At 43.4% G+C, this 27,890-nt stretch overlaps 1 protein-coding gene across 11 annotated transcripts in view; it reads right to left on the bottom strand.

The window, feature by feature from the left end:
• The window catches only part of LOC109644373 (rho guanine nucleotide exchange factor 9), a 42,402-nt gene extending 20,547 nt beyond the window's left edge, over positions 1-21,855 (bottom strand). For 2 of the 11 annotated variants that reach the window (XM_069531090.1, XM_069531094.1), the window contains exons 1-5: positions 21,569-21,854; positions 18,607-20,268; positions 16,776-17,114; positions 15,876-16,002; positions 15,670-15,776 (exon numbers count right to left, since the gene is read on the bottom strand). In XM_069531090.1, coding sequence (XP_069387191.1) covers positions 15,670-15,776; positions 15,876-16,002; positions 16,776-17,114; positions 18,607-20,190 — 2,157 coding nt within the window. In that variant the 5' untranslated portion in view covers positions 20,191-20,268; positions 21,569-21,854. Of the gene's footprint in view, positions 1-747; positions 963-2,528; positions 3,261-15,669; positions 15,777-15,875; positions 16,003-16,775; positions 17,115-18,606; positions 20,269-21,568 lie in introns of those variants that run through there. The other 9 variants (XM_069531093.1, XM_069531091.1, XM_069531095.1 and 6 more) reach the window with 9 other exon arrangements.
• Between the last annotated feature and the right edge of the window lie 6,035 nt (positions 21,856-27,890).

Raw genomic sequence — 27,890 nt, 5'->3', positions numbered from 1 at the left:
CACAATCTCTCCAGTCCCCATCAATCACCTGTAATATGGTCAACAGACAGAAAGAGTGAGGGAGAGAGAAGAAGAAGACAGAGAGAGAGAGAGAGAGAGAGAGAGAGAGGTCCATTCTCAGCCAATGTTCCTCCTTGCTCAGTCCTCTCCTTCCCCTCATCCCTCCATCTCCCTAATGAGATCAGCACTGCCCTCTCCAATACATTGCATCCCTTTTCCCTCTACATGTCTGAATAAATTAAAAGCATTACATAATCAATCTCCCCAATTCCTGCCTGAGCACATACCTACTTTGATCATACAGTGAAGACACACAGACACACACATGCAGAAGAAGTCTTGCCACACCAAATGATCATTATCACCTGCGTGTCCACCAGATGTAATGACCTATGTCATCGTTATGGTTACACGGCTGCTACAACATCAGAGATCAGAGGGTCTTTCAACCGCAAAACCTGTATTTGGGTCAATGCAAATGAATGCAGAGGAATCTATCCCCACGCATGGACACATATGACGATGCTTTCTGTTTCATGCTCAATCCAGCACATGGTGACTGACAAGGAAACATGTAAGAACAAAAATCTGATTCACTGGCTTATATCGTCTTTGCAGCACAACACATCAGCATTCACTGCACTGGCAGCTCCACTGCATTCCAACATCCCGGTCTATCTCTAGCACAGCTGCACCAAAGCACCTACAGCATCCTGAGCAAGCACACGCGCCTTTCGCCAGCCTTACCATGTTTGTGGCATGTAACTGTTCGGAGAGTGTATGCATGGAGAAGTCCGGCTCACACGATCATGACAATTAAATCCCCCCTTGTTTGGAAGTGGTCGTGGTGACGGTCCTCCGTGAGGGCTGAGGTGTTGAGTAACAAGGTGCTGTATTCCAGAAAGAGGCTTCTCTTTCCGACGCACTGAACGAGTCTCGCGATCCGTCCTCCCCGTCCTCCCCGTGTCTGCCAACCCTGTTATGTAATACACTTATACCCTGAGTCTGGGAGCCAATCAAAGATGCTCAGCCTAAAACCGGTGAGAAATACGCACACATCCTCACACACACATGCACACACACTGTTGTCTCGCTCGCACACACACCAACCAACACATTGACACTTCTGACTGCACAGCATTTAACACAACTCTATTAGAAGGCACCTGCCCTGGAGGGAATACATATACGTATGTGAACACCTGGGATATGTGCAGGATTCGGAATCAAGGGGCAACTACAGATAACACCCATCCAAGACTATCTCACACATGCTCACATGCTTACATGTGAACATACATCTGTAGCACTGTGTTGTCACTGCCAGCCAAATAAACATTAACCTTCTCCAGCACATAATGTTGTGATGCTATGTGCAGCCCTGTGGGGGGTCCCTGCAAGGAGGGCAGTTTATGCCTCGTACCCTGGTGATGAAAACACCATCCCACATGCTGTGGCATGTGATGGAGGTAGCTAAGTTCACAATACGTGGCTTCTTTTTTACACCTACAGTACAACATTTACCACTTAACTAGGCACACACAAAAAACGCAGCACTCTGCCTGAGCGTGAGAGAGCACATACAGTATCTTCACATTTCCTAGCCAGCCTGCCATAACTATAAATAGGACTGTCATGGACAGCTCTGGGATGGGCTTTTAGAATATCTATTTCTGATGTTCATTCAACATTCATGACACCTGCCTGCAATCCTTTATTGGATTATGCCACTGCATGTGGAAGAATAAGGACATTTTTATCTGCATCTGACGAGGACTTACAATCTGGAAAAACATGCACGTATACTGATGCCATTTTCTTTCTATTAGTCACTATTTAGTGAGCAGGTGTAACAATGTGTGGGCTTCAGAGACAGGTGTCACGCTGAAATGGGAGAAATGTGGATATTGTGGGCTGTGAAATGGGAGCTGAGTTTAGCTGCATCTAAAATGGGGGAAACCTGGAGTGACGGAGGCCCTCCTTTTATTAGGCCTAGACCTGCATTGCTATTGGTCACAGTTCATATGAGATTACAACAATGCTCCAGAGTCTGTGATCAGCAGCACAAACCTCTCACCTCCCCGCTACAAATATCACATTTGACTTCAGTAGGGAGATCAGTGCTCGGCTATCAGCTGCCATATTGTAGATGTGGCTACATGGGACACAATGGAAAAAACAAGTCCTGACGCAGCAGTAGGCTGTGGTTAAAAAAACACACCATCAGCTTTTGAATTATTATAGAATGAAATTAATCCATGCGCATAACCCACAATATACAACATGGAGGAGAGAGGGAGATCGACTCGGGGGAGTGTGGGGGCAGGCATATTTATATGCAGGGGGATATGAATTTCCAGTCACCACAGCAAAGGTATAAGAGCATCACAGATCTGTATCCGCACCACTGCACGAGCACCACCAGACAACACTGTAGCTATACCACACACGGTGAGAGGACACAAGACATAACGGAGGATTGGGGAGGAGGTGGGGAGGGGGGGTAACAGAAATACATTATGTTGTACCAACGTCATTCATTTCAACGCGTAGCCGTGATGGAGCGCCGGGTGTCCCCGCTCTCGACCAACGCGCGCTGCCTTGCTCTCTTCTGCCTCCGTGCGCGAGTGCGCTGCTGCGCTGCGTACCGGGGCCCAAGCGCCGATCCATTTAACGAGTACCGAGGATGAACATCAACAGCACGTTCACAAGCACCAGAACCGCGATCACCGTGAACACCGCGCAAGTCTGGACGTCCAAGGCCATGGCGCAGCGCTGCGGGCCGATGTGCGCTGAGATGTGCGCTCCCGGTGACGGGCGGTACTCAGCTTCCCCCCGGTCTAGACACGGAGCCTCAATGCGACCAAGAAATCCACCATTACAGGCGAGAAAAGGAGGAAAAAAGAAAAACACCCGATGCCCCACTGCCTCTTCACACTACGCGATGTAATTCAAAAAGGCACGGGAAGAGATGCATCATCCTCACCATCATCATCGTCATCAGTCTGCACCGCAATGTCTCCCCGCTCGTCAACACCTGCCGGTGCTTCGCCTCTTCCCCCTTAAACCGACCGACTCTCGGCCAATAGATTCTCAAAGCAAACAAGAGGGAGGCTGTGCGCAGGCTGGTCGCAGCTGCCGAGCTGCCTTCCGGTGAGTGGGGGACCAGGGAGATGGGCTGAGAGGCTGAGAGGCGGTCCTCTATTAATACTGATCAGCGCTCCGCAGCAACACCACACCGGCAGCAGCCATCACCTACAGTCGGGGGAGGGGCACCGCCAGCCCCCCTCTCCTACATCGACCCACAGAGACCAGCACCATAACCTCATTCATCTCCCACCCCATCTAAAAATATCACAGGGCCCTGCTGATTTATTATTTATCATTAACAGCCTGTGATGAAGGGGAATAATTGTCCGAGTAATGGATGCACGCTCCTCAAAGGGATGACCGTCTTATAACATCACTGACATGGTGTCATCCTCAGTGTGTCTGTGCATGGCCGCCCATCACACACACACACAGATGATCTGATCTTCAAACCACCTTCAAAAACAGGTAATGATACATAAAAAAGAAACAATAAAAACAACACAGAACAGCAGGATTAGGAAAATGTGAGGAGTAAGTAAGTAGGCCAATAAATATTAAATCTGTCTAAGTGTTTAGTGTGTAGTTCAAAGTCCACAGGATTCAGGTTTAAGTTGCAGTTATATATAAAATATATATATTTGCTCAGTACTCAATATGATTGGGGCTTGCAAAATGTCAATTTCATATAAAGAATCAATTCAATCAAAGCAGTTATGGTCAAGAGGCTGTATCTTCATATACAGTCTGTGATCTTCACTCAATCCCAAGGACTGGTCAAGATCCAAATATGCTTTAATCCTAAAATTTCACATAATGCAACTTGACATTTTATTTATTCTGACCCTTTCCCTCTTTGTTAACACCCAAGTCTTTCAAACTCCCTACCACCAGTTTGTAACACATTGTTTGTGTTGAAGGGTGTCACCTTTCCACCTGAGGACTTCATCAGGGTTATTTATCAGAAAGAAAAAAGCTCCTCCAGAGTTGCTACAGATTTACAGTTTTTACAGGTAGAGTAGAACTCTCTGGTAAACTGATCTAAATGTGTAAACTTGTCAAAGCCTCCCTTTACTTTAAGAACTGTGGACGATGTATACTGCAATGAGACTGCATGGAATCTGTTTAAATGTGTATGCTGTAGCAGTAACACAAGCACGCACACACATGGCTGGATTTAGATTGTACTATTTACTCAAAACTGAAGTAATCCTGCTAACTAAAGCCCCCTTTCTTCTGGTCAAACAACCCACTAACACCTGGCCTCTGTCTGCAATGGGAATGGATCCGGCTCCGATCGGCACTAATGGAAACATGACAGACGTGTGATAGTGGCAAGACAGTGAGGTGAGAGAGCGCCACAGTTGTCAGTACATTTGTGACGTCAAACATGACGCGACAGGGGAAACAAACTGAAAGGCAAACTCTACTGGTAATGGGAAAAGAGCCAATTGTCCTGCGTATATCTGCTAATTTAGGTGTAAAAGAGGTTTAACAAACAGACAAATGCAGATGAAAACATAATCACCTTGGCGGAGGTAATACCGGTACATTAGGTATGACAATATGGATACACTCTTGTCGCTGTGGAAGCTGAAGATGCAACTTGTTGTGAACTGTCTGGTCAATTAGAAAGGCCAGTGGCTGTAGTCACCTTGAAAATCATGGCAGAAATAAAAGTATGTAGACATCAGTAGAAACTTCTAATCTGCTCCTGCAGCTGTGTGTCCAGATGCTCAATGTGTTCCAAACTGTCACATTTCCACTAAAATATGGCTAAATAAACAGGTTTTAGTTTCTCTTGGCGTGATTAGTTCTTTGTGCTCAGGGCCTCTTTTGGCAAACTATGATTTCTGGAACATAGTGAGCATATGGATGGATACTGGCAAAGTGGGTGCTTCAGGGGTGTTCTGAGAAGTTTCTCTCAACGTTTAAACACGTCACTATGAAACAGGATGTGATGATCAAGAACACTATTTTCTGTGCGGTTCTCCTTTAAGGCTCAGTGTTGAGAGGGAGTTGTGAGTGAAAGGATAAGATGACCCAGGTTCCATCTGATGCACGTGTTTGCCACTGGCATGCACATCACCATTTTGGCCTTAATGTGCACAGTGATACTTATGGTAAACATTGTATTATGCATGACTGCATCCCAGGCCTGCAGCACTTGCCCTGGTGTCTGCATCTCCTGTTGTTGGCACATTATGAAAAGAGCACAACATTATAATGAATCAATACATGCAAGAGAATTAGTTCAGTTCAGCCACCACCTGACCATGACACACACACACAGCCTCTCCACACAATGTCTTCACATTCAGCTGAGAGCTTGGGATGGATTAAAAGGCCTAAGAATACGTTTAAAAGAGAAACACAGAAGCAATGCACTATATCAGTATTTTTAACGCCATAAATAATTTCCTGCGTACTCTCTGTACATACATGCTGATAAAAGCAGTGTCTTGAAAGCCCAGCTTTCAGTGAGTTGCAGAGAGCTGCATGAGGTATCACAGCTGAGATATGACAACCGTCCTCAAACAAGCCCCCCACCCCACCCCTTCCTCTGTGCTAGTGTGTTTGCATGTGTGTGTGAAAGGCAGAGTGAGCAGATTACATAAACCTGCCCTACCTCTGTGGGCTCCCTCTCCAATCTCCCTGACATTTAGACAACAAAGGTCACATCTGAAAGTCTAAATCGGCACAGACACCAATGCTAATATACTCATGCATATACAGCAGAGATGCAGGAAAAATGGGAGAATATCCCCCACCAGTGGAGGATCGCATGTTTAATAAGACTGAACATAGTCTTACTGTATGTGACTGATGTGAACATCAACAGCTACTCAGGAACGTTAGTGTTGTGAGGGAATGTGGAACCATTGCTATAATATGGAAGCCCATTTTTGCCACTTTGTGGCCTGTGAGTCATTATTATCAGAAATGATATATAAAATTAGAGAAATTACCTAATATCTCAAATAAATGACTTATTATCTCAAAATAACTAATTATTTTCATAATATCAACATAATAAATGGGCCTCCATAAAGGGATGGGTGGATCAATTGTAAGGGATAAATACTTCCGATACTCACAAGCTACTCATTTGGTATTGATTCCTTTTTTTAAACGCACACTGCACAGCTGCTAGCACCACACACTTCACTTCTGCATTGTGAGTGTTGTCGACTTGAGTCTTAATGTGAGCGTCGGAGAGAGAATGAAGAATCACAGATTAACACAGTGTGGTGTGGTGCTACTTTTCATCTGTCCATAAAGCAAGATGCACTATTTGTGATAAGCTAGTGCCATACAACTGCACACAAGTAACCTCTTCAAACATATAAAAACAACACACTGTTGTTTTCTGAACATTGTTGTCAGGAAACTAAAATGTTTCAGTTTGTAAGTAGAAGTTGCCATGGCCTGTGAAACTTTAAGAAACCTAAAAAGAAAGTGCAAATTTGCACAATTTGTGTTTTTATCTATGAATTTCAATTTTATTTATTATTTCATATTTTACAATTTATTTGTTTAACTTTTATTTTATTAGTATTTATTTTTGAATATATCTTTACACTTATTTGTACTTTTTAGCATTTTTTATTTAATGTAATTTTAATTGCTTTTGCAATAAAATTGTCATTAATGGCTGGTATGTGTCATGTGATTTGCCTTTAAGTGTAATGAACTTTATGAACTTACAAATTTAAGAAAGTATCGGGTATTGTATCGAACTTATAAAGTCTGGTATCGCTGATCTCTACTCCATTCTACACAAAAAAAATTAAATCACCATACAGGGTGATGAAGTCCAATCTAACATCTAGCATCACACATGACTGCAACATGAATCACCACCTTACAGTTGTACACCTCCTCCAACTAGTCCTGCAGTTTACAGTAGTGTCTGTCCAGACTCATGTTATAATATTAAACGAATAGGTAATACATGAATCTTGTCATGAGTGTATGAATTATTAATCTTTGGCCAATAATGTGAGGTCACACTGACCTTGACATCCTTGAGCCAGGGTGTGTGACAAATTTGAAGACATTTTCTCAGGGTGTTCCAGAGATAATGTGCTCATGATGTAAAAAGATGTGTTTTGTGAACATATTTCTATCACAAGTCTGCAAACTGCATATCTCCATATCACCAGGTTCTATAGTGTCTGTCACTGCAGCCACAGCAAAACTGACTAAGCAAATTGACAGTCAATCTCATTGTTCACCCTCTCTCGTGAAAATGACCCTGAACTCTTTCCACAGAAGCAGCTGTCCACTGTCCACTTGATAGGGACATTGTTTCCCCGTGAGAGAACTACCCCAGTGCACATCAGATAGTACGCTCCAATTAAGCCAAAGGCAGAAGATCATCTGCAAATAGCAGAGGCCGATCTAATGTCATCAAACGGGACTCTCTCCAAAGTGTGGGTCAATATCCTGTCAATGATACTACAACCAAAGATGTGAGTGCAAAGCTGCTCCGCAACACGTTTCTTGAACAAAGTTGAGGTAATGCCAAAAGGTCAAATGTAATTACCCAAAAATAAATCCCAATTTATACCTCAGGGCCATTGGTATAACCAGCCACACTGACAACCATATGAGGAGCAATGTTTGTACCTCAAAGCTTCATAAAATATCCCAGAGCCTCCATGTTTTTAAATTTTACCTTCATTTCAAACCTAGTCATAAGTCTATAAATCAAATTTTGCTTTTCTTTTAAATCATGTATAAGGAATGAATACTGCTGGACATCATGCATTATATAACCAGACTGTGTGGAAGTACCATATAATGAGTTGGTTGACTTCAGCATCTGCTTTGGAAAAATGCTGACCACTTCTTCATGTTAATTACTGGAGCTCTGAGGTCAGTCCCAACTCTCCTGGCCATTAGCCAACGAGCTACGTCTTCTCCTTGAATAAACCTATAAAATTCACTGGTAGCAAATGAATCTGTTTGTGGTTAGTAGGTATTTGGCTAATGGGAGGCAAAACCCACCACACCCATTTCCCCTCTAGTCTGCTGCATTTCTTTTGTTCCCCTCCCGTCCCCACAACGACCACACTGACTTCCTGCTTCCTCCCAAGCCCTCCAGCCACAAATTGCCCTAAAAATAAAGTTTCAGGACTTTTCCTGAACACAGCTTTGTCACCATTGTTCAGACATCAGCTGTTTATCCGTTTAACTCAATTTGGCTGTCAGTGTGAAGGCGAGTCAGTGGGTCAGAGCATAGAGGATTTTAAGAACTAGGGTAAGATAGATGAGATCGCAGAGGGAGGTCGTGCCAAGTAGGCTGGAGAGATGAGGGTTAAAGACATCACCAGTGATATCCCAACATTCCTGGACCCACTGCCTTCAGGAGAAATACACACTGTTGTTCATGACACTGCCATGGGACCAGTAATAATCAATCATTGTTTCACAATAACCCAGTGCAAAGACGGTGTGTTCTGGAGACTGTGTTCTTTACATCAGCCTGTAGTCAGTCATTAAAACACCATGCAACTTGAGCAGGGAAACTAAAAACAGAGTCTCTGCCAGAATTTAGGATAATGGAAAATCTAGGCTAATTTAAGGCTAATCTAAAATACATGGCACCTGTTTTCAACTCGTCTGTGACAGAAACTTGGCCATTACTCTGCTGCTTTGAGACTATATTTATCAAGCAAGGGGAAAGTATTTTACACTACTTTTTTTTAAAGATGATGAGTGCAAAGTCCTAAGATTACATAAGCAGCTCATATTTGATCATATATATCTATATATAGTATGTGGTTGTAGTGGTATAGTAGAGCAGTGGTTAGCACTGTTGTTTTCTATGCCCCCAAACACAACACAACATTATTTATGGATCGCTATCGGGATGTCATGAGAATTTGAACAAATAAGAAGTGTAGTTTCAGAAATGTTTCCCTCTACCTTTAAGTGAAGGTGTGGTAAAATATCTGTTATTGAGAAAACAGTATCACCGCTGAACGGCAGTGACACTGACACCGTAAAAAGCTCCCCACAGACAACACTGTATTTTTCAAAACTGCAACAAAACTGATGCATTAAGCCTGTATTGACAGTCTGCTACTTATTCATGCTTATGTTCAGCATTGGTGCCAGTGTGTACTTCAATAAAGCCAACAGATTGGTCATTTGAAAGCTCAGCTGTGGGCTGATGGCTGAAAACCAAATGACCTGTGCTGGGTTTGGTTGGTTGCCTCAGCCTGTGAAGCTTTGCTGTACTTCTACTGTGCTGGTTGTGAGCATGCTGAGCGTTCTCACAAGTGTCACCATTCATCAGAGCACTGTCAGCCACCTGCGGCCCAAATCACTGGGAGGTAAGGGCAGCAGGGCTTCCCCATCATCCTTTTGATCTCTAGCCGCTACATTTACATGCAGTGTTTGTTGGATCCTTGTTCTGCATGTGCCTGTTTGGGATTCTTTATTGCAACATATATTCGCCACATTGTCTGAGAGACTGCAGTCGGCAAAGACGAGCACACTCACCAACTCTAACCATGCCAACTATATGCAATAGATGTGAAACTCACTGTAAAAGAAGGGCGTGGGTACAAAACTCCACAGCTCCACCTGTCCTCTCTCTGAGCGAACATGATTTTACATTCTCGCTGCTTCCACCCCACGAGAGTTCAAAAGCAGAGCAGAGGATTGAAATGCAAAACTCTGCAGTAAAATGATATTTGGGTGCAGGCTTGTTTGGCATTCTGTGTTTCTAAGCACTTTACTTCTTGTTGATAGGTCAATTCCTCCCGATCAAAGACTTCGCAGGCTCCACCTGATATACCGCTGGCCAGTAAAACATTCACTAACAAGCTTGTCATCCAAAATATATGACTGCACACTGGCATGGATGCACATAAAAAGGTGCATACTCTTTTACTCACACGCACAAACACACACAACAGGCCGCAGGAAGCAGGTGTTTCACATGCCTGGAGGGAAGGATGGATGGATGGAGTTGAGTGAAGGGGGAAGACGAGGTGAGGGTGCAAAGGAAAAACAGCAGGAGAGAAAACTGGATCTGAGGGAGAGAAGAAAACAGAGATGGAGGCGATGGGGGGAGGGAGGATGAGCTCTGAGGTCAGGAAGAAAGGAAGGCGGATGGAGAGGGGGGAACAAGGAAGAAGTGCAAGGAGTGAGGTGGTTGCATAATACGTGGATGGAGGGTTTACTCTCTGACGCCACATGTGGTGTAGCAGCGAGCCAGGGAGGTCAGAGGCAGAAAGTTAAGCTAAATAATGTACACAAGAAGTGGCAGCTGCCAGAAAAATCCAGCCCATCTTTCACAGAGGCCTGCAGGATACATTCTAACTAGCAGAGCACTACAGTATATAGGCAGTTGGCTTCTGTCTCATTTTTCAGAGCAGAGACAGAGTGACCATGGATGGAGTCATAGCAGAAATACTCAATCAACATATATTTAGATCACAGCAGTGGTCTAGAAATGTAGTAAAGAAAAATAAAGTTAAGTATTAAAGTAAAGTATTTGAAAAATATCTCATCATTGACAGTACTCACTAACCTTTTTTGAATAAAGGTCAATAAAAAAGTAGCATTTCCATTTAAATGTAAAAAGATGAATGAACCGGTTCATTTGGTTAATTTTGATTTCACTAATATTATTATGGTATTACAACCAGTATCATCAACTTCTCGTCCATCAATCATTATATTGTCTGAGGTGAAAACTTGAAGTGATCCTCTGAGCCTGAGTCCATTTCTGGAGAGACCAAAAAGGCTTCTGCTTCTTTTCTTATTCTACTGTTTAATGCTGTCTCACCTTCCTGGATTTGGTCAGAAAGGCCGAACTATGCAAATAAGGATTTTAACAATGTACAGTAAATTAACTGAACCACCTGTTATCTTTGTTCGGACCAAACAAGGTGGGTGTGAAAGTGCCCTTACTCTGAGCTTAGTCCAGAATGAATCTATGACAGTGTTACTATATACAGTACTATACAGTATATATACAAAATCTGTCCAAATAAAAAAGCATACTATGATCATGTTTATATCTATATAAACTTTGCTCAAAATAATCTTTGGTAATTAAGATTTCAAGCTTGAATGGGGTCTTTCTTTTGGATGTTTTTTATTATGGGCTGCTCCCTTCTGGGGATATTTCTACATCTGAAAGTTGTTTCTTTCCCTCTAGGGGCAACAGCTCATTTGATTGACAATGAATGAGAAGAAAATTATGAATTTACATGTCAGCATGATTGAGTTCACTCAGTTTTAAATACAAAGAAAACAAACTATAAATCACACATGATCCTCAAGACAAAAGTTAAAGGAAATTAGCCGTATGTTGACAAAGCAGCGAGATGACAATGTCTAATCAGGCCTGAATAATGTATTGGCTTATGGGTGAGAGTAAACACCTGACTGGTTTCCTTTGTTTTCTAACCCCTAATGACACATTGTTGAGTACATGTTTTAACTGTTCTGACAGATCTAACCACAAACATTTGAGTGTGTAGGAATGAAAGGCGTGATTAGTCATTTTTGATTGCGCGTAGGAGAAAACAAGTATCAACTTATATTTACAAGACAGAACTGATGCTGTCAGAAAATCACTCAGTTGAGTGCCAGATTTCCAGAGCAGAATTCTTAAGTTTCTTTGTTTGTACCCAAATCATGGATTTGAACAATGGTTTACAGATAAATGAATTGTAAAGTTGTTAAAAAATAAAAAACAGTGAAAGGTTTCAGTGGAAATAAAACACAAAAATACTGAAAAGCATCTGGGCTTGGGTTTTTTTCATCATAAAGAAATCCCACAGGAGCATGAGGCATCATCACTTTACCTATCACAAGGTGATATTCTTCTGTGTTGACTTAAGATCAAAACGCCTTTAACCCTTTTATGAACTTGCCATATTGCCATGAAAATAAACAGTGTTTTTTCCCAAACAAAGGAAGATGATGACTGTGGGTAAAACCATCTAAGCACCCTGGGAAAGCTATCATAAACGATACAACTGATGCTGGATAACAAGCGCTGGAGAGCCCTGGGCCTGAAAACAGTCTCATAACAAAAATCTGTGCATGTTGTGACATTAAACCATCCTCCAATATTGCCCCCACTGTCCTTCAGTGGCAGCAGCACAATATGCTTTGAGTGATGATGGTAGGATAGAGATACTGGCCCCGATGAGGTATGAAAAAGAGTGTATTCCCAAGAAAGCACAAAGAGAGATTTGCACATGCACGGGCATGCATGATCTGACAAAACACAGAGCATAATACTGTAAAACAGGATTCACCAGTGAGTCAGAGAATTAACAGGCAGCACTGTTCCTCCAGTGAACATGCAGCCTTCTGAAATAAAAGTGGAAATGGCTTTTGCAGGGAGCAGAGGAAACCCTCTCGACAGTTACATAAGAGAAAAGGCCCTGAGCCTCTCTCTCTCCCATAACACACACAGACACACAGAAACATGTAGCACATAAGCATGGAGTCGCACGCTTATGCATGCACCATCAACAACAACAACAATACACGTACACACACCTGACAGGCACAAACCCATTCTTTGGAATAAACAGCCTAGGGAGGCTCTGTCACAGCCACCTGCTCAGATTCAGTCAGGCACCGACTATTTATCAGAGGCCACAGCATCCTTCAAAACAGCATTAGCTGGTGGCTGCAAGTAAGTCACAGCAGATACGTGCCTGCACCCAGGCAGAGGAAGGATGAAGGATTCTAGGTCACCTGTGGCTCAGAGTCCAAACTGTACATACATGCAGTTATTTTTAGGGAGACCTACTCCCACGCTTTGTCTCACGGGGCTCTGAAATAAAACCCTGGGGTGAAACAAAATGCGACACATTCACAGAGTATTTGACAGAGATATCACCAGCCGGAGTTTTTCATTCCCCGACAAAGTCATTATTGCAGTGACTCAGAAGAGCATGTGAAGTGTATGAGTGTTATGAGGAGGATGTATAATACAGAGGATGCACATACCAACAGAATCTACGTGGTTGAATGACCAAATAAGGCCCAGTGCTCCCCACGTGTGTATAAAAGAGTGAGCATGAGAAGTTCAACTCAACATTGTCCTTTTTCATCACTGCCCTGCTTTTTGCCCAAATAGCCACTGCCTGCTGACTCATGCGTTCATAATAAATAGATGGCATTGCATAATGTGATTATGACCAGGCCGACCCAGGTTGGCCCAAACTTAATCATATAAGATTTCTGTTGAAACTCTTAAGCTGCATGAAGCACTTAATAAGACAGTCCCCCACCCTTCTGACAAGTTGACAGCAGAGCTTCGGGCACAGCATTAGTAACACGCAGGAAAGTGTCCTCTCATCTACATAGGAATTAACAAAGAGGAGGAGAGGAGAAGCGAGGAGAGGAGAGGAGAGAAGAGAAGAGGGCAGTGGCTGGGAGAGAGAAATCCATTTAAATGAAAGGGAGAAGAGAGGCGTCAGCATTAGCAGATAATCCACTGCAGTGAGAATACTTTCTCTCTGCCTGCGGCCTCTAGGCTCCAGTCGTCATCCTAATAGGACGACTGTAACGTACACTGCTCCATCACAAACAGCAGATTCCATCCTGACATGAGAACCAACACCAAATAAACAATGCATGACTTACCAGCAATTAGACAGCAACACACAGATTTCATTTTGGAGCAGCGTCCATCGTTATGACTACACTATAGCTGCACTGAAATGTTATGCCATATTGTGCATTTACAGTTTGTATAAACATAAATATATATTTGCTACTTCAATGCTCAAGATGCACTCACAAATCCCACCATCTGAGCCCGCTACAAATGAACTTCCCTCGCCATTCAAACACTCACACACAAAACATTTCCAGTGTTATGTGTCCACGTTCCCTACCCCAGGGGAGGGCCATGACACAAAAGTGCACACACATACACATTCATATACACACAAAGGGAGCATCTCTCTTCCCCTCTCTGTTTCTCTCCCACCCCTTTTCTCTCTCTCACCCACACACTTTCTCTATTTAGCTCACACTTAAAAAGGCTGCCTAAAGATAGAAGCAAGAAGATGAACAGGAGCCAGCGAGTGTCATGGCAACAAAATGCGATGGCTCACAAACACTATTTAGACCGGGAAGAATAGGAAATCTTAATCGCAGCCTAAATGCAGTAGTATCACCTCTTCAAAGACACAGTTTAACAAAATTTGAATGCAAAGAACATGCCAGCACTGGAAGCCCGGGGCTCATGATTCAATCATTGAGTCGACGGCATCCCTGTCATGAAAATCAACTAACTATTGTACCTCAGATGTTTTGGTAAATCCTTGCTGACTCCTTGTAAACTGTTTCAATTTGAGTCTGTTGTAGGAAACATGAGCTCTCTCCACATCTCTCCACTATGTATATTCACTCTTTAAAAAACACTGATGATTTAATTCTTCAATACATTATTTGGAAAGTCAACCTCTATTAATAGATCTTTATGAATATGCATTTATAATTCTCAATGAAACGTGCAATAAAACATCACAATGATGCTTTTTAATGAACCAAAGAAAAAATTCTCATCAATACCTATATAACAATTTTAAGTTTAGTATAAAGATATAATGCTCATGCATTGTGCAAGCACACTGAGGATGTATACAACAAAATTGATCTACCTCAGATGTGTAAAATGTCATCAGTTTAAACCCACAACCTTCACTCAGGAGCAAAACTCAGTCTTTAAAATCAAAATTAATGTAACATTATCTGAACAATTATTGATATCAAGTAATATCAAACCAAAATGGTAAACTTTTACCCATTACTAGTGGATACAATTCAGAGCGAGCAGTTCTCAGTGAATATTCAATGTAAATAACATTGCAGTTCTGCAGTAATAGATGTTGGACACATCCCCAGAAATGTTCACTACCCCGTCAGGATGCTTCAGAAAAACTCTGCATCTCCCTCCACTAGAATCCCCTGGAGGCCACTTGCACATCAAAGCGCTGATTCTGAAATGCCTGGTTTCACATCCTGAGTAGATTTACACCAACGTAATCTGAAGCTAATTTCACACAACCGACAAAGGACCCTGTTACACTTCTCACGGATTCCAGCACACCAGGTATATCGAAATGATATAACGTAACACCCCCCCCCTACACACGCACACACACACACACACAACCTTCTGCTGCTTCACGTGCTCTCATCAGATAAAAAAAACAAACATCTGAAATGTTAGGTGTCCTGATAACTCAGGGTGAGTAATGGCCTAAGAGTAATGGATGACATTAATCCACATGGCCACCGTCTTCATGGATCAGTTCCTTCATTATCTGAAGGAGCACTGACCAGCGCTCTGTCATCTCCATATTAGTAGTATCAGTGAAAGGTTATCGTCCTATTATCTCACATGTGCTCACGTTACCATCAACAGATTCAGTGTGGCACGTACACTTTGGATGTGTATACAGACACCTAATATCATATGCACAGTAAACACAGTGTTTTACAGTATTACTACAGCACAAAAGCAGTGAATTGGTCAATCTGTAAATGTCTATGTGTGTGTGTAACCTTGCCACTCACTATGTTGACCTGCAGTGGTTCTGAGCCAGGTCTCAACAGCCTCCTCCTGTTGCAGCTCCCGGTGTCTCTGGACCGCAAACGCACCGACGATGACGACTGACCCATATCTGCTGGGCAGACACGCAGACAGGTAATCAATTTAACAAACACACGGCAATCACGAGTTTGCATATTTGATGTAAAATTTTTAAAAAGTCAAATTGTACCTGAGTGAGGAAGGAGCAGCGCCAAGGCCGTGAGTGTGCTGGGGGAAAGCGGCATGGAGCTGCACCGCTGGAGAGATGCCCGAAGTGGGGGCTCTAATGGTGACACGCCCGGTGGGCGAGACAAGGCCTGAAGGGGACTGAGTAGTTAGGGCATATCCTAGATTCTATAGAGAGTTACTTTGATACACACACTCCTCTGCCCTTCACAATAACAAAACCCTTCTTGCTGCCTTGCCCCCATTTTTTTTGCAGTGAATTAAAGTATTTCACATTCAGTCTATTCTGGTGCATCGGTCAGTGTGTGCATGCCCTGCAGCAGATCATGAGACTATACATCATGCCAACCAGGCGGTCTCTCAGGTTAAAATGAACTGACTCCGAGTTAGGGCAATGTGAGGTAGAGCTTATGGGAGCGATGAGGCAGAAAATTGGCCACAGAGAGAGACTGAGAGTGAGAGAGAGGCCACACAGACAGAAAGAAAGAGTGTGAGAGTGGAAAAAGAAAACGAGAGGGAGAGGGGGAAGTGAGCTGATGGAAAAGCGGCTTCAGAGTCCAGAAATACAGGCCTCTATAAATGGGCCAGAGCATGCATGCATTGTTGTAGCTAACAGTGAGCAGTGTATAAATACTGGGTTAGCACTGGGCTGCCCTTCAAAGTCCGTAGTGTGTGTGTGATTCATTATGGGCTTGGGTTGTATTTATCAGTGATTTGCTGTAGACTACAAGTGAAACTCTGTGCTTCTACTTTTATTTTTGCAACATCGGGATGTGATGCCTGAGTCAGTATAGATGTGTATTCGGATATTTGTGGAACTACTCATTTGCCGCCGTAGTGTCAGTGTTTGTACGTTAGCTGTCAGTGATGCATGAATGCCTGTGTTTGCTATGTGGCATCTTACTCTGTGGTGCATCTCCATGGACTGCGTCTCCCTAGTAACACTGGTCTCTATGACAGAGCAGGGCCTGGAGCGAGCAGCCACCCGTCTCTGCCCCGGGGAATGTTGCATGGCGGGAGCAGGCCTGCGTCTTCTCCGACACAGCGAGCCGACATCACTGTAGTGGCTGTAGAGATCTCGGTCTTGGTTGGGCCTCCACAGGTCCAGGACAGCCGAGGCCGGGCGAGGACGAGTGCGGGGGTGCTTGTGTTGTACAGAGGTCCTCTCTGTGCTAGAGTGGGGCATGGCTGAGCCCGGCTGTCTTACACTGCAGCCTGTCTGGCTGGCAATCTGCTCACACAGCTGTGATTGGCACAGATACTCAGCAGTTTGCAACAATGCATTTCTTGTGCAAAGAACTGGGAGGAATACCTCTATAAATTCAACAAAATATATTGAGCATTTCATTTCGCTAATTTCAGTGCTTCAGTAGCTTGCCACAAGTGCTAACACCGCATTTTAATAACCTCTTATGTTTTCATTATGTTTGGTAGTTAGCAGGATTGCACAAGGAAGCACACATTAAATTTTGGTTCGGATCCAGGAATTATTTCACTTTCTTTAACATTGTGAGACATTTCTTAGAGAATAATTCATGGGCCTTGTTGGAAAATGGAATTTGGTGCGGATGAGAATAAAAATCCAGGTCCAGTGAATTTACAGTAAATGTGGTTTCATAAGGAGACTGTTGGGCCTTTGAAAGGTGAGTACTCTTCTAGTTTGTTGTTTGTTTGTTTGCATGTGGCCACAACACTTTCTTTAACTTTATAACCAACATTTTCCTGAAAGAGACTTCTCTCTCTGAGTGTGTGTAATTTGTTGCTACTTGACTTGAATTTAAGAGGACGGTGGGGCCTTGGCGGAGGTACGCACTCACTGAGTGCCATTCTAGTTACAGTTACATTTCAAGGAAGATGAAATAAATACAAAATACTGGTGGATTTGATTTGTAAATAGTCTGTGATAATGGAGGAGGATTTTCCTGGTGCCGTCACTTCTCTCAAATTATTGTAAAACTGCACATAAGCACCTCACCCAAAACATTCACACAGCTCTTCCCCCCTTGCATAATAAACCCTTACTAAAAGTGTGCTGACTGTTCAGATGTCACATCTCGTTTTGTCATTAGCAGTTAGCGCAAACATGTCCTGACTCGTTGGTGTGACCGGGGAGGAAGATGACTAATACCTCCACTGGAGTGAGAAGGGAAGGGTGCCGTCATGAAGCTCACATGTCAAAGAGCTCTAGGTCTACCACGGGTCACACATGGCCGGCTCGGGTTTCCTTGCATGCTACAGGAGGCCGAATGAGCAGGAAAAAACAAACTGCTCCAGCTCCATGTTGTCCAACATTGTGACCACTGACTATTTCCTATTCTCTCCAACAGATGGGGCAACAGGACAACTGTAGAGTAGGTGCCCATTTCATGTCTTCGCAGGCTGGCATTTACTGAACCACACCTAGGACTTATATAATGAGTAACAGCTCTGATACCCAGCTCTGATTTTTTTTAGTTTGGGGTTGAAGATTTTAAGAAGCAATATAATGATGATGGTTAAAACAGTTACATAAATGATAGTTTTAGCATTTATGCAATAATTACATGATGCATGCCTCTGGGGATGTTAATGATGTTGAAAAAGCCTGCAATGGAATGTTGTTATAGGATTTAAATATGAGGCAAATATAATTTTCTTACACAGGAAACACAACAGCAGTTTGGGAATACACTTAACTGACTTATTTACCAAATGTGTTCATTAAAATGCATTGGCTGTTAATTAAAGTCACATACCTTAAATATTTCCTCTGTGGAATCTGATGCAGACACGCTATTGGTTGTACTCTCTTTATCACCTTGTTGTGATTGCACGTTCACTTCCTGTATCTGGTGGGAGTCAGGTGGAGCATCCTTGGAATCCTGCTCATTTCCTGTGTGTCCCTCTACCTTTTCCTCCTGACACAGACAGTGTAATGGATCTCTTTTAACCCCTGTTACCGCTTTAGACTCTGTGTTTGGACATGACTGAGGGATGTGATTCTCTACTATGGCTGTGGACGTGTGGTTTGCCTCTCCATCTGTGTGTTTGTCCTCAGAACTCTGGAGGCCATTGACAGCTTGAGATCTTGGGCATGCCCTGAAGGCTTTCAGGACCACCTTAGGGGATCGTCCCCCTGTCGCAGGCACTGTAGCCTCGCTGTCAAACCTACTGGAGTGTAAGGGTTTAGTGTTCACTGGTGACGACGGGGTAGGCTGGGATGTTGGAAGTCCTTCGCTGTGAAGTGTCAGGGACACACTGTGAATATTGTCCACTGTGCGCTGTGGGGCCCTCGGGGAGCTCATCGGAGTCATCTCTCCCTCTGGAGGCGAAAAGGACCGTGATGTTGTCCGCCATTTTCTGGCCGTCTCTGCTACGCTGTTGAAAAACTTGAACAGGCCACCAAAGTGCCCCTTGGTGTCAGAGTGTTTTGGGGGCGGAGGTTGAAAGTCTCTGACAATCTCAAAGTCTACAGAGCCATAGTCTGAGTCTATGGTTTTGTCCAGAGAGGGGAGTTCAGAGTCAAAGCTCCTCTCTGAGTAAACAGGGTTGGCCTTCCCCAAAATAGAAATCCTCCTCAGGTAACTCCACACATCTTTGTGCCTCCTCCCTGTCCCCTGGTTGGTACGCAGGCTACCTTTAATGCTGGGCTCTTCATAGGCTGAAGCTGTTTTGTTACAGTTGTTTGAATTGTTGTGGCTTCTTTTGGTATAGGAAACTCTTTCAGATTGTTTACAACCATTCTGAGTCACAGCCTCTCCTGTCACAGGGGGCTGATGGCTGTCTAGGGTAGCTGAGAGGTCAATATCTTCAAACGAGCAGTCAAATTCGGCAGTGTAGCCAGCATATGAGTGTCGCTTGCCACGGTGTCGTAGTGTGCCCCTGCTGGACTGCTGTGGTGTGCCAATGTCCTGACAGAAAGACTCCTCGTCCACCAACGAGCTGCTGAACTTTGCTGTGGACAGTTTCCCTGCCTTGCCCTTGAACACAGAGGGTGACTTGAGCTTCTTGAATGAGCGAACTTTGTCAGCAAATGAGAGTTTAGGGATGGAAGCCTCCCCGGGCAAGATCATGGAGTGGGGTCGCCGATCCAGCTCTGACATTGCTCTCTTTCGGTTCAAGATCTTCCAGATGCCGCCTGACGCACGGGGCCTCCGGTTGACCTCCTGTCTGTCCTTGACAGGGGACTGAGAAGAGGCAGCTTGGGTACCTCCCTGCCCCGACTCCTGAATATAAACACTGCTCGTTTCATTCTCCACATCCAGAGAAACATTAAACACTCGATTGACAAACCCATTAGGGTTGTTGCTCTCAGGGGCAGGGTTGTCTGTCTGTTCCATCCTCTCTCATGCTACAGTGTCAGCTATCAGCTCCAATGGACATCATGTCTCGGGCCACTCTCACGCTCTCTCAAATACCTGGAGAAACAAAAACAAAAAACAAAAATTTTAATTCAGTGCTTTGACGTTAAACTGACGGCCTTGTCATTGTATATCAGGCTCACTCTGTCAGAAATGCAAACTACATTACATTAAACATTCTGAGTGGACAGTCAGATACATTTGATCCAAACAGGAGGTCAAACGTTCAGGGATGAGATAAGAAGCCTTCTTCAAAACTGCTGAAATACAGTGAAAACATTAAAGCTCTCATTTCGTGACTCTCGGACACGGACTTTGTACCATTAGTCAACAGTCACAAACAGCCAATAACCGCCCCCTCCTCCCTTCGCCTAAAATTTGATCCACATTATCCAAAGTAATTATTTGAGACACAGTCCCCCTTCCACTATTTAAACAGGGAGGCTACGTTGCCATGGAAACGCTCACTACAGAGATGTCTGGTTATTTCAGGCCTGCTCCGGCTGTGACATCATCACAGCTCAGATAAGCGCCCTCTGAGGAAGAAGATGCCGGGCTAGGAGCTGCACTACTACATGTTAATTACCCCCCATTTCATAATCCCTTTAATGTGCGGCAGCATCTTGTGTAATTGGGGCCCTTCAGCATCCATCTTTGTTGGTGCATGAGATCATCAGTGAGGATGTGCCTCCATTAGGCTGGCCTTATTTTGTAGAATGTCACAATTTAATGTCTCTGTTTTTTTTTTTACTGATAAGCTGTTTAAGAATACTATTAAAAGACAGCACTTATAGATGACAAAATACATTTATTAAGGGATGAGAGGCTCTATTGATATAAATTAGCTCTATTTTATCATGTAAATATTAAATATGGTGTCTCTTAAACTACACTCCAGTTGTTCCATTAACTTTAATAGGATTCTTTCATAGATTGAAATAAACTGCTTGATAGTTTACAGCTATAAGTAACAAACATACACATACACATACATATATGTTGTTGTTTGGCTTCAACAGGCGAAAATGAGGTGTGACACAGAGTTAGCTCTTGTTTCCATTTCAAAGCAACGTTTACTGGCAGATAACTTCAGATAACTTCAACTGGGCGTCAAAAAAAACCTACCTTTCTTTTTTTTAATGGCGTCAATAAAAACCAACGTTAACGACGCAGCAGGTTGGAGGTGTCGCTTTGAGGAAATTCATTAATGGAATATTTTAGAACGTAGTTGACGTTTTTAAATGACAGATTCACATTACGCGTTAATAGTCAGCCACTTCCTAGACTTGCGTGTGAAGTTTTAAAATCTATCGCTCATGGATCCGGTTAAACTTCGAGGTTAAAGTTGTAAACTCACCGTCAGGTTTCTTCCCCCGGTTAAACGGGCATCGCCGCTGCCGTCCGTCCTCAAAGTGAGTGAAACCTCCGCCTGTAACTTCTCCGGTGTTCTTCAGAGGCTTTAACTTGAGTCCACGGGTGAAGTGTGGAGTGGTGTCGCGGACAGCGACTCCCTCCTACATCACATGTGTTCAGCTGCACACTCGGGGAAGCTCTCGTCGAACTGAGAGAAGCTCCCCGGGTTAGTTAGCGACAGACCGGTGAACTCTTGCCCTGTGAGCTGCTGCAGACCAGGAGACACTGATCTGTGATAGAGTCTCACACACACACACACACACACACACACACACACACACACACACACACACACACACACACACACACACACACACACACACACACACACACACACACACTTCTATCTTAGTGAGGACACTCATTGGCATAATGCATTCCCTAACTCACTCACCCAATAACATCACAACAAAACTTGACTTTTCAGCACTTTTGGACACATATGGATTTGCCAGGTGATCTGAATGAATAAGAGCTCTATTTATTATCAATAATAATAATATACTATTCCAAATTCCACATCATTTTGTAGTTGTTATTTCTTCGTTAATATTGTAAACGGTCAAATTAATATGCCTCATCGTATCTAACCTGATGGTCAGTGGAAAGACCACCAGAACTTGCTTGCGCTGCCTGTGCCTGTGGGCCTTTAAACATTTTAATTAATTTAATTTAATTTATTTTAACCAATCACTGATGGTTTTAATAAGGTCCAGGCACCTGGTAGAAGTAATTTGAACCCCAACATAACCCTTTCCCTGACCTTAACCAACACAATTAACCTAACTTAAACCTGATTTTAACCATTAGCTCAAAACCAAGTCCTAATCTTCTTGAAGTTGTGAGGACTGACCAAAATGTCAGACTTTTGTCCCAAGGACGTCTAATGGTCCTGACAAGATCAAAGTTTTATGCTGGAAAAGGTTCTCAAGAGGTAACAAAAACAAATGTACACACACACACACGCACGTACACACACACACACACGCGCGCACATACACGCACACACACACACACACACACACACACACACACACACACACACACACACACACACACACACACACACACACACACACACACACACTGTCTTTAGATAAAGCAACTTTACAGGAAAGTTGACTTAACTACATTACTTGATTCTCGAGGTGTTTCCTGTATTATTAATCTTATTTAAAATTCAAACTACAAATTCCCACAGCCATTATAGCATACAGTATATATGGCGTATACTTTTTGCTGTGTGTATTTATGCGGAAGCACTTATTATTTCTAAAGGAACATCAGTGAATACAAGTGATTGACTGAACTCTGGTCTCAGTAGCTGATCCTCCTTTGGGATTTGCGTTGAATGTGAAAATCCTTCTATTGAAATGGCACAATGGGGAGAGGGAGTTCGTCGAGGAGGGGGGCAACTGAAGGAATTCACAAAAACTAAACAGCTCCACAGCTCCATAGCCGTGAAAGAGGAGATGGTGGACGATGGGGCCTAAATTTAAACATTTCCTCTTTGTCCTGTTTTGGGCCCATTGTCATCTCGTGGCGTTTCTGCCTTCTGCGCAGGAAGGAGTGGATCTGACATCAACGCTCTCAGGCTGACAATGCCAGGAAGTCTGTCTGACTGTATGTAAATATCTCTATGTGTCCATGCTTCCCTTGCTCTCCTCTCGCTGGCCCTCTGCGTGCAGCGGCTCTCAACACTTGAGGCTGTGGGAGTAGTCGTAGTAGAAGCAACAATGGTGATGTACACACTACCCCATAACTCATCCGCAACTGTCACTGTGAATTACAACAACCTCATCTTCAAATGACCTCTTCCTCTGATGGAGCATCTGCCTTCATAGTCAGACCTAATAGGCTTTTTTTTTTATTTATATAAACACATACACATATATATTGGTCCATTACTGATTTTTATATCTGTCATTCCTCGTTTGTCCTGCCACTTGTCCTCATAGTTTTGCGTTGACTTGCTGTTTGCTACTCTCCTTCACTTCCCTTCCCTCATTTTCTTCCCTCCCTCCCCCTTACTCACTCACTTCCTCAGAACCCCAAGCAGTCTTCCTGCCGTCCTCCCCCCATCACAAAAGACATCCTGGCTCAAACGGGCCAAAATGTTTCAGCTCAGATCTGGTTTATTCAGACACAAAAAAGCCAACCTCTTATCTTTTGGAAAATATATTCATCCAAACATTTCGTGTGAAGGACAGAAAGCACTAGAGGGAAAAGAGAGAGAGAGATGAATGGCGAAAGAAGAGATTAGAGATTTATGGACTCTCGACCATCTGGGCCATATGTCTGAAATGATAAGTTCTTGTTGATGTCTGGCGAGCTGCGGACGTTACGGCGAGTTCACTTTTGTTGCCTCTTTTCACAGCGAGTGTTGAACACGCCAACAGAGCTCTTTTTTAAAATGATGTCATCGCTTGCTTCTCGTCTCCAGAACAATCAGCCTCTTCCTCCTCTTCCTATGACGTGGTCCCCACCGGGTTGGGTTTTGGTGGAGATTACTGGAGACAAACACTCAGTTTAGGGCCCAGCTGTAATTATTTCACCAGTCTTTGTCAGAAGCTGCTGAGTGAAAACAGGCTGCCGTGAAAAAGCCGGCCAGACAGGGAGGGAGGGAGGGAGGGAGGGAGGGAGGGGGAGGCAGATATGTTGTGATATCAAATGAAAGGCTTACCAAAGCCTGGGAACTGAACCCAGGAGGTGTAAACTGGTGTGAGAACAGCTGGGATTTCAGTCAATTTTTTTGTATTCATTGCAGGTGTTTGGGGCCATCGAGGCCAAAACACTGTGTAACATTGCTGAATGTCCTTGTGTCCATAGAGGGAGCATGTATACACTATGGCTGCTAATACACTGGCAACTTAAAGTACCCTGGCACACGGCCACACACAAATTAAAATGTTTGCCCACTTTTGGTATGAAATATGCCCAGGTAGTGTGTGTGCCTGCAGTGGTCGAAGAGAGTTTGAATTACACTGACATTCCTGACATTCCCTTAGCACTGACCTGCATACTTCCCTGGCCTGGCTGCACATGGCACTATCCCCCTGGAACACACACACACACACACACACACACACACACACACACACACACACACACACACACACACACACACACACACACACACACACACACACACACACATCCAGCCTCTTCACAGTCACCTCGAGCTCAACTGCAATCGGTTTGAGATAATCAATCAGTTTGGGTTAATAAATCAGTTTGGGCTGGGTCACGGACCAACATGCAAACACACACATGGACTCACATACATATCTGCACACACATGGACAGCAAGAATGTTGGTCTGAACAGGAAGATTTCACTAAACACAACTCACAGTCATCTGAGAAAGGGACAGGACAGAGGGAATGTGTGTTTAAGTGTGTGTGTGTGTGCCAGGAGCTTTCAGCTGGGGGACTTTCAGCCATTATCGGGATGAATCTGAAAACAGGAAGGCGAGTTCGAATAAACAAGACAAGGGGAAGACGACCACAGTTCTACTTCCTGTTTCAGAGCAGGGGAGGAAAGAGCAGATTTTTTAGGAATTTGAATCAGTGGCAACGCTCCAGGAAGACCATGTTCGTAACATGAAAAGCCCTCACTTCAACAAAATTGGTAGCATTTATAGATATATGTAAGGCTTTGTGGATTTTGTAGTTTTTGTGTCCCTACTTGCTTTTTGTCATATCTGTTTGAACTTTTTTCATTCTTTGTCATTTTGTAGTCTTCCTGTTAGGGAATGTTGCTGTCACATGTAAGATCAGGCAGATGTTCACCCTATTTCTGTATCAGTGCAATAGCTTATCTGCTATTGTGTCTTGCTATATGCTGGGCTGAGCTGGACTCAGTGAGAGAAACGCAGCCCGGCATACTCAAAACACCATTTCCTCTCATCTGGCTGCCTCCAGCTTCTTCAGGCAGAAACATAGTCTGCGATTGGGTAAAGGGAAACACCCAGGGGATGGGGTGATGAAGGGAGGGATCCCAGTCAGCTGATGAGGGATATTTAACGGAGAGGAACAAAAGGAGATAAAGTTTTGCAAATCATGCTGCGTCTTCTTGACACAATGTGTCAGTATTGCTGATGGTTGTGATCTACTGTGAGAGTGTACACAGTAAGTCATGTGATTGATTGTAAACAGGCATTCCTCTCACTGATTTGTCACTGAGAAGGCTCCTTTAGAGTTGTCTGTTTTATCTCTGTGATGAATGCTGACCTCTGACCACATCATTGTCTCTGGTCAGTGTCCTCTGTGAGGGTCATGCTGTAAAAATAATGCTTATGCTGGGCCACTTTTAGATGTAGATGGAGGAATTACCACATCATTAGGTTCATCAGTTATAACTGGATGTAATCTCTCCCTCTGTCCCTCTCCCTCCATTTTCTTCTGTCCTCTCTGCAGCTCCTTGTCCTAGTTAGAGGCTGAGGAATATGCATGCAGCTCTCTTCTCATTCCCTGGCTGTATACTCCTCTGCCTTATCACCAAGAGAGGGAGCAAAAGAGGGAGGTAGGCTGTCATTTTGTAAGTTCACATTGTTCTTTAATATCGTTGAGCCAAATTATCTATTCACCTGAAATCCTGAGATCATACAGAACTATTTCTCCAGAACATCTTATCTACTCATGTCTAAACTAGTCTACGTTTAAAAAAATCTTAATGTTTGTCTATGAGTCAGTCAGGAACTGCCTATGCATACAATGCATAATACTGCAGTATAAATACAGCTCCAGGCCCCCTCGCTACCCTCAATGGATGAACAATATAGACAATGGATGTGTGGATGGATGGATGGATAGAAAATATATAATGCTGAATGTACACACTTTTTAAACCATTAAAACTGTTCAATCTTGCAAACAGGACTCTTGAGTCATTTGTATAAAATACAAGAAAGCCAGGTATAAGACAACTTACTTACTTAAGACAGCTTCTGACCAGTCATTTCAATAGTCTCCGTGTGTCCACCCACAGCTTCTCCTTAAATATCTGTTGAAAAAATTAATGGAATATTGCTTCATGCAATGCATGATTTGATTTACCTTCTACCCTCTGTTGTTCATCTCCTCCACAGCTTTCAACAAAAATGTGACCAAATCTTTTAATATATTTTATCGTTATGCCTTTTTCAATTCCCCCTGAATATTCTCCTCAGCAAAAAAACTCAGGAGAGCCTTGACTTCGCTGTCAGTCCATTTGTTGTAGGTTTTCTTCTGTGGCTCCATAACTGATAGATATATGCAGCAACATATTTTTTCTGTCTAAAATAAAATGCTGGAGTACTCAACCAATCAGGCATGTTTAGTGCTGCAAGCCCTTTCAAAGTACTTTCTGCAAGTACAGTTTACTACCACCTGACCAGGGACTCTTTGGGGGTACACAGCTTTACACAGAAAATTATTTAGACACTGGTCCCTGCAGTGGAAATGCAGAATTTAAAGGTGAGTGGGTGTTTTATGGCACAATAAAGCCAGACCAAGCCACTGCTGATGTAGCAAATTATCCCCATGTGTGAGAAGTACATGCAGCCCATATGTTGACATTATAGTTTAAATTATATAAAGTTGCATTGACTTATGTGCTTGCAACTCTATGTGTGGACCCGACACACACACACACACACACACACACACACACACACATTCTCACGCCTAGTGGGGGTTTGAGTGACGTAACAGATATGTAGAGGTTGTTAGAATTCCCTAACAGCCAAACGCAGAGATAAGCTCAGATGAAGAGGGACCCCTAGTGGAGATATCTGAAACTGTTCTCTTCATTCATTTCCCAATAGAAGTTAGATGTCTGTTTGATTTTTATCCCATTTGATGTATGTCTTTAAATTTAACTGAGCAGTTTTGCATTCAAGGCCACCACTCACAGAATCATGTGCATGTGCAGCCTGTAAACACTTTTTTAGTCTATGTGGAGCTTCCTGGGTAATGTATTTTAGACACCAATCAGCAGTTAGACCCTTCCACCACATGATGGCACTCTGGCTCTTCCGGTGGCTGTAACTGCTCCCTGCAAGTGGGATAGTGGATTACAAGACAATCCTTTATTATTAACGATCAGATCCATCATACATTTGAGAATATTGTCTATTTCAGGAGTAATACCACACAGGCAAATCCAGGTTTCAGGGGAATCAAACTGATAGAGGAATTGATCGAAAATGATGAACTGAAATTGACCAAATTTGCTACGAGGATTTTAATTAACTGCCAGAGTTCTGAGGCATAGTTCACTATCTC

This window comes from Paralichthys olivaceus, chromosome 9 (genome assembly GCF_024713975.1).
Source record: "Paralichthys olivaceus isolate ysfri-2021 chromosome 9, ASM2471397v2, whole genome shotgun sequence".
Taxonomy (NCBI): domain Eukaryota; kingdom Metazoa; phylum Chordata; class Actinopteri; order Pleuronectiformes; family Paralichthyidae; genus Paralichthys; species Paralichthys olivaceus.
This window is presented reverse-complemented; position numbering and strand designations above follow the sequence as displayed.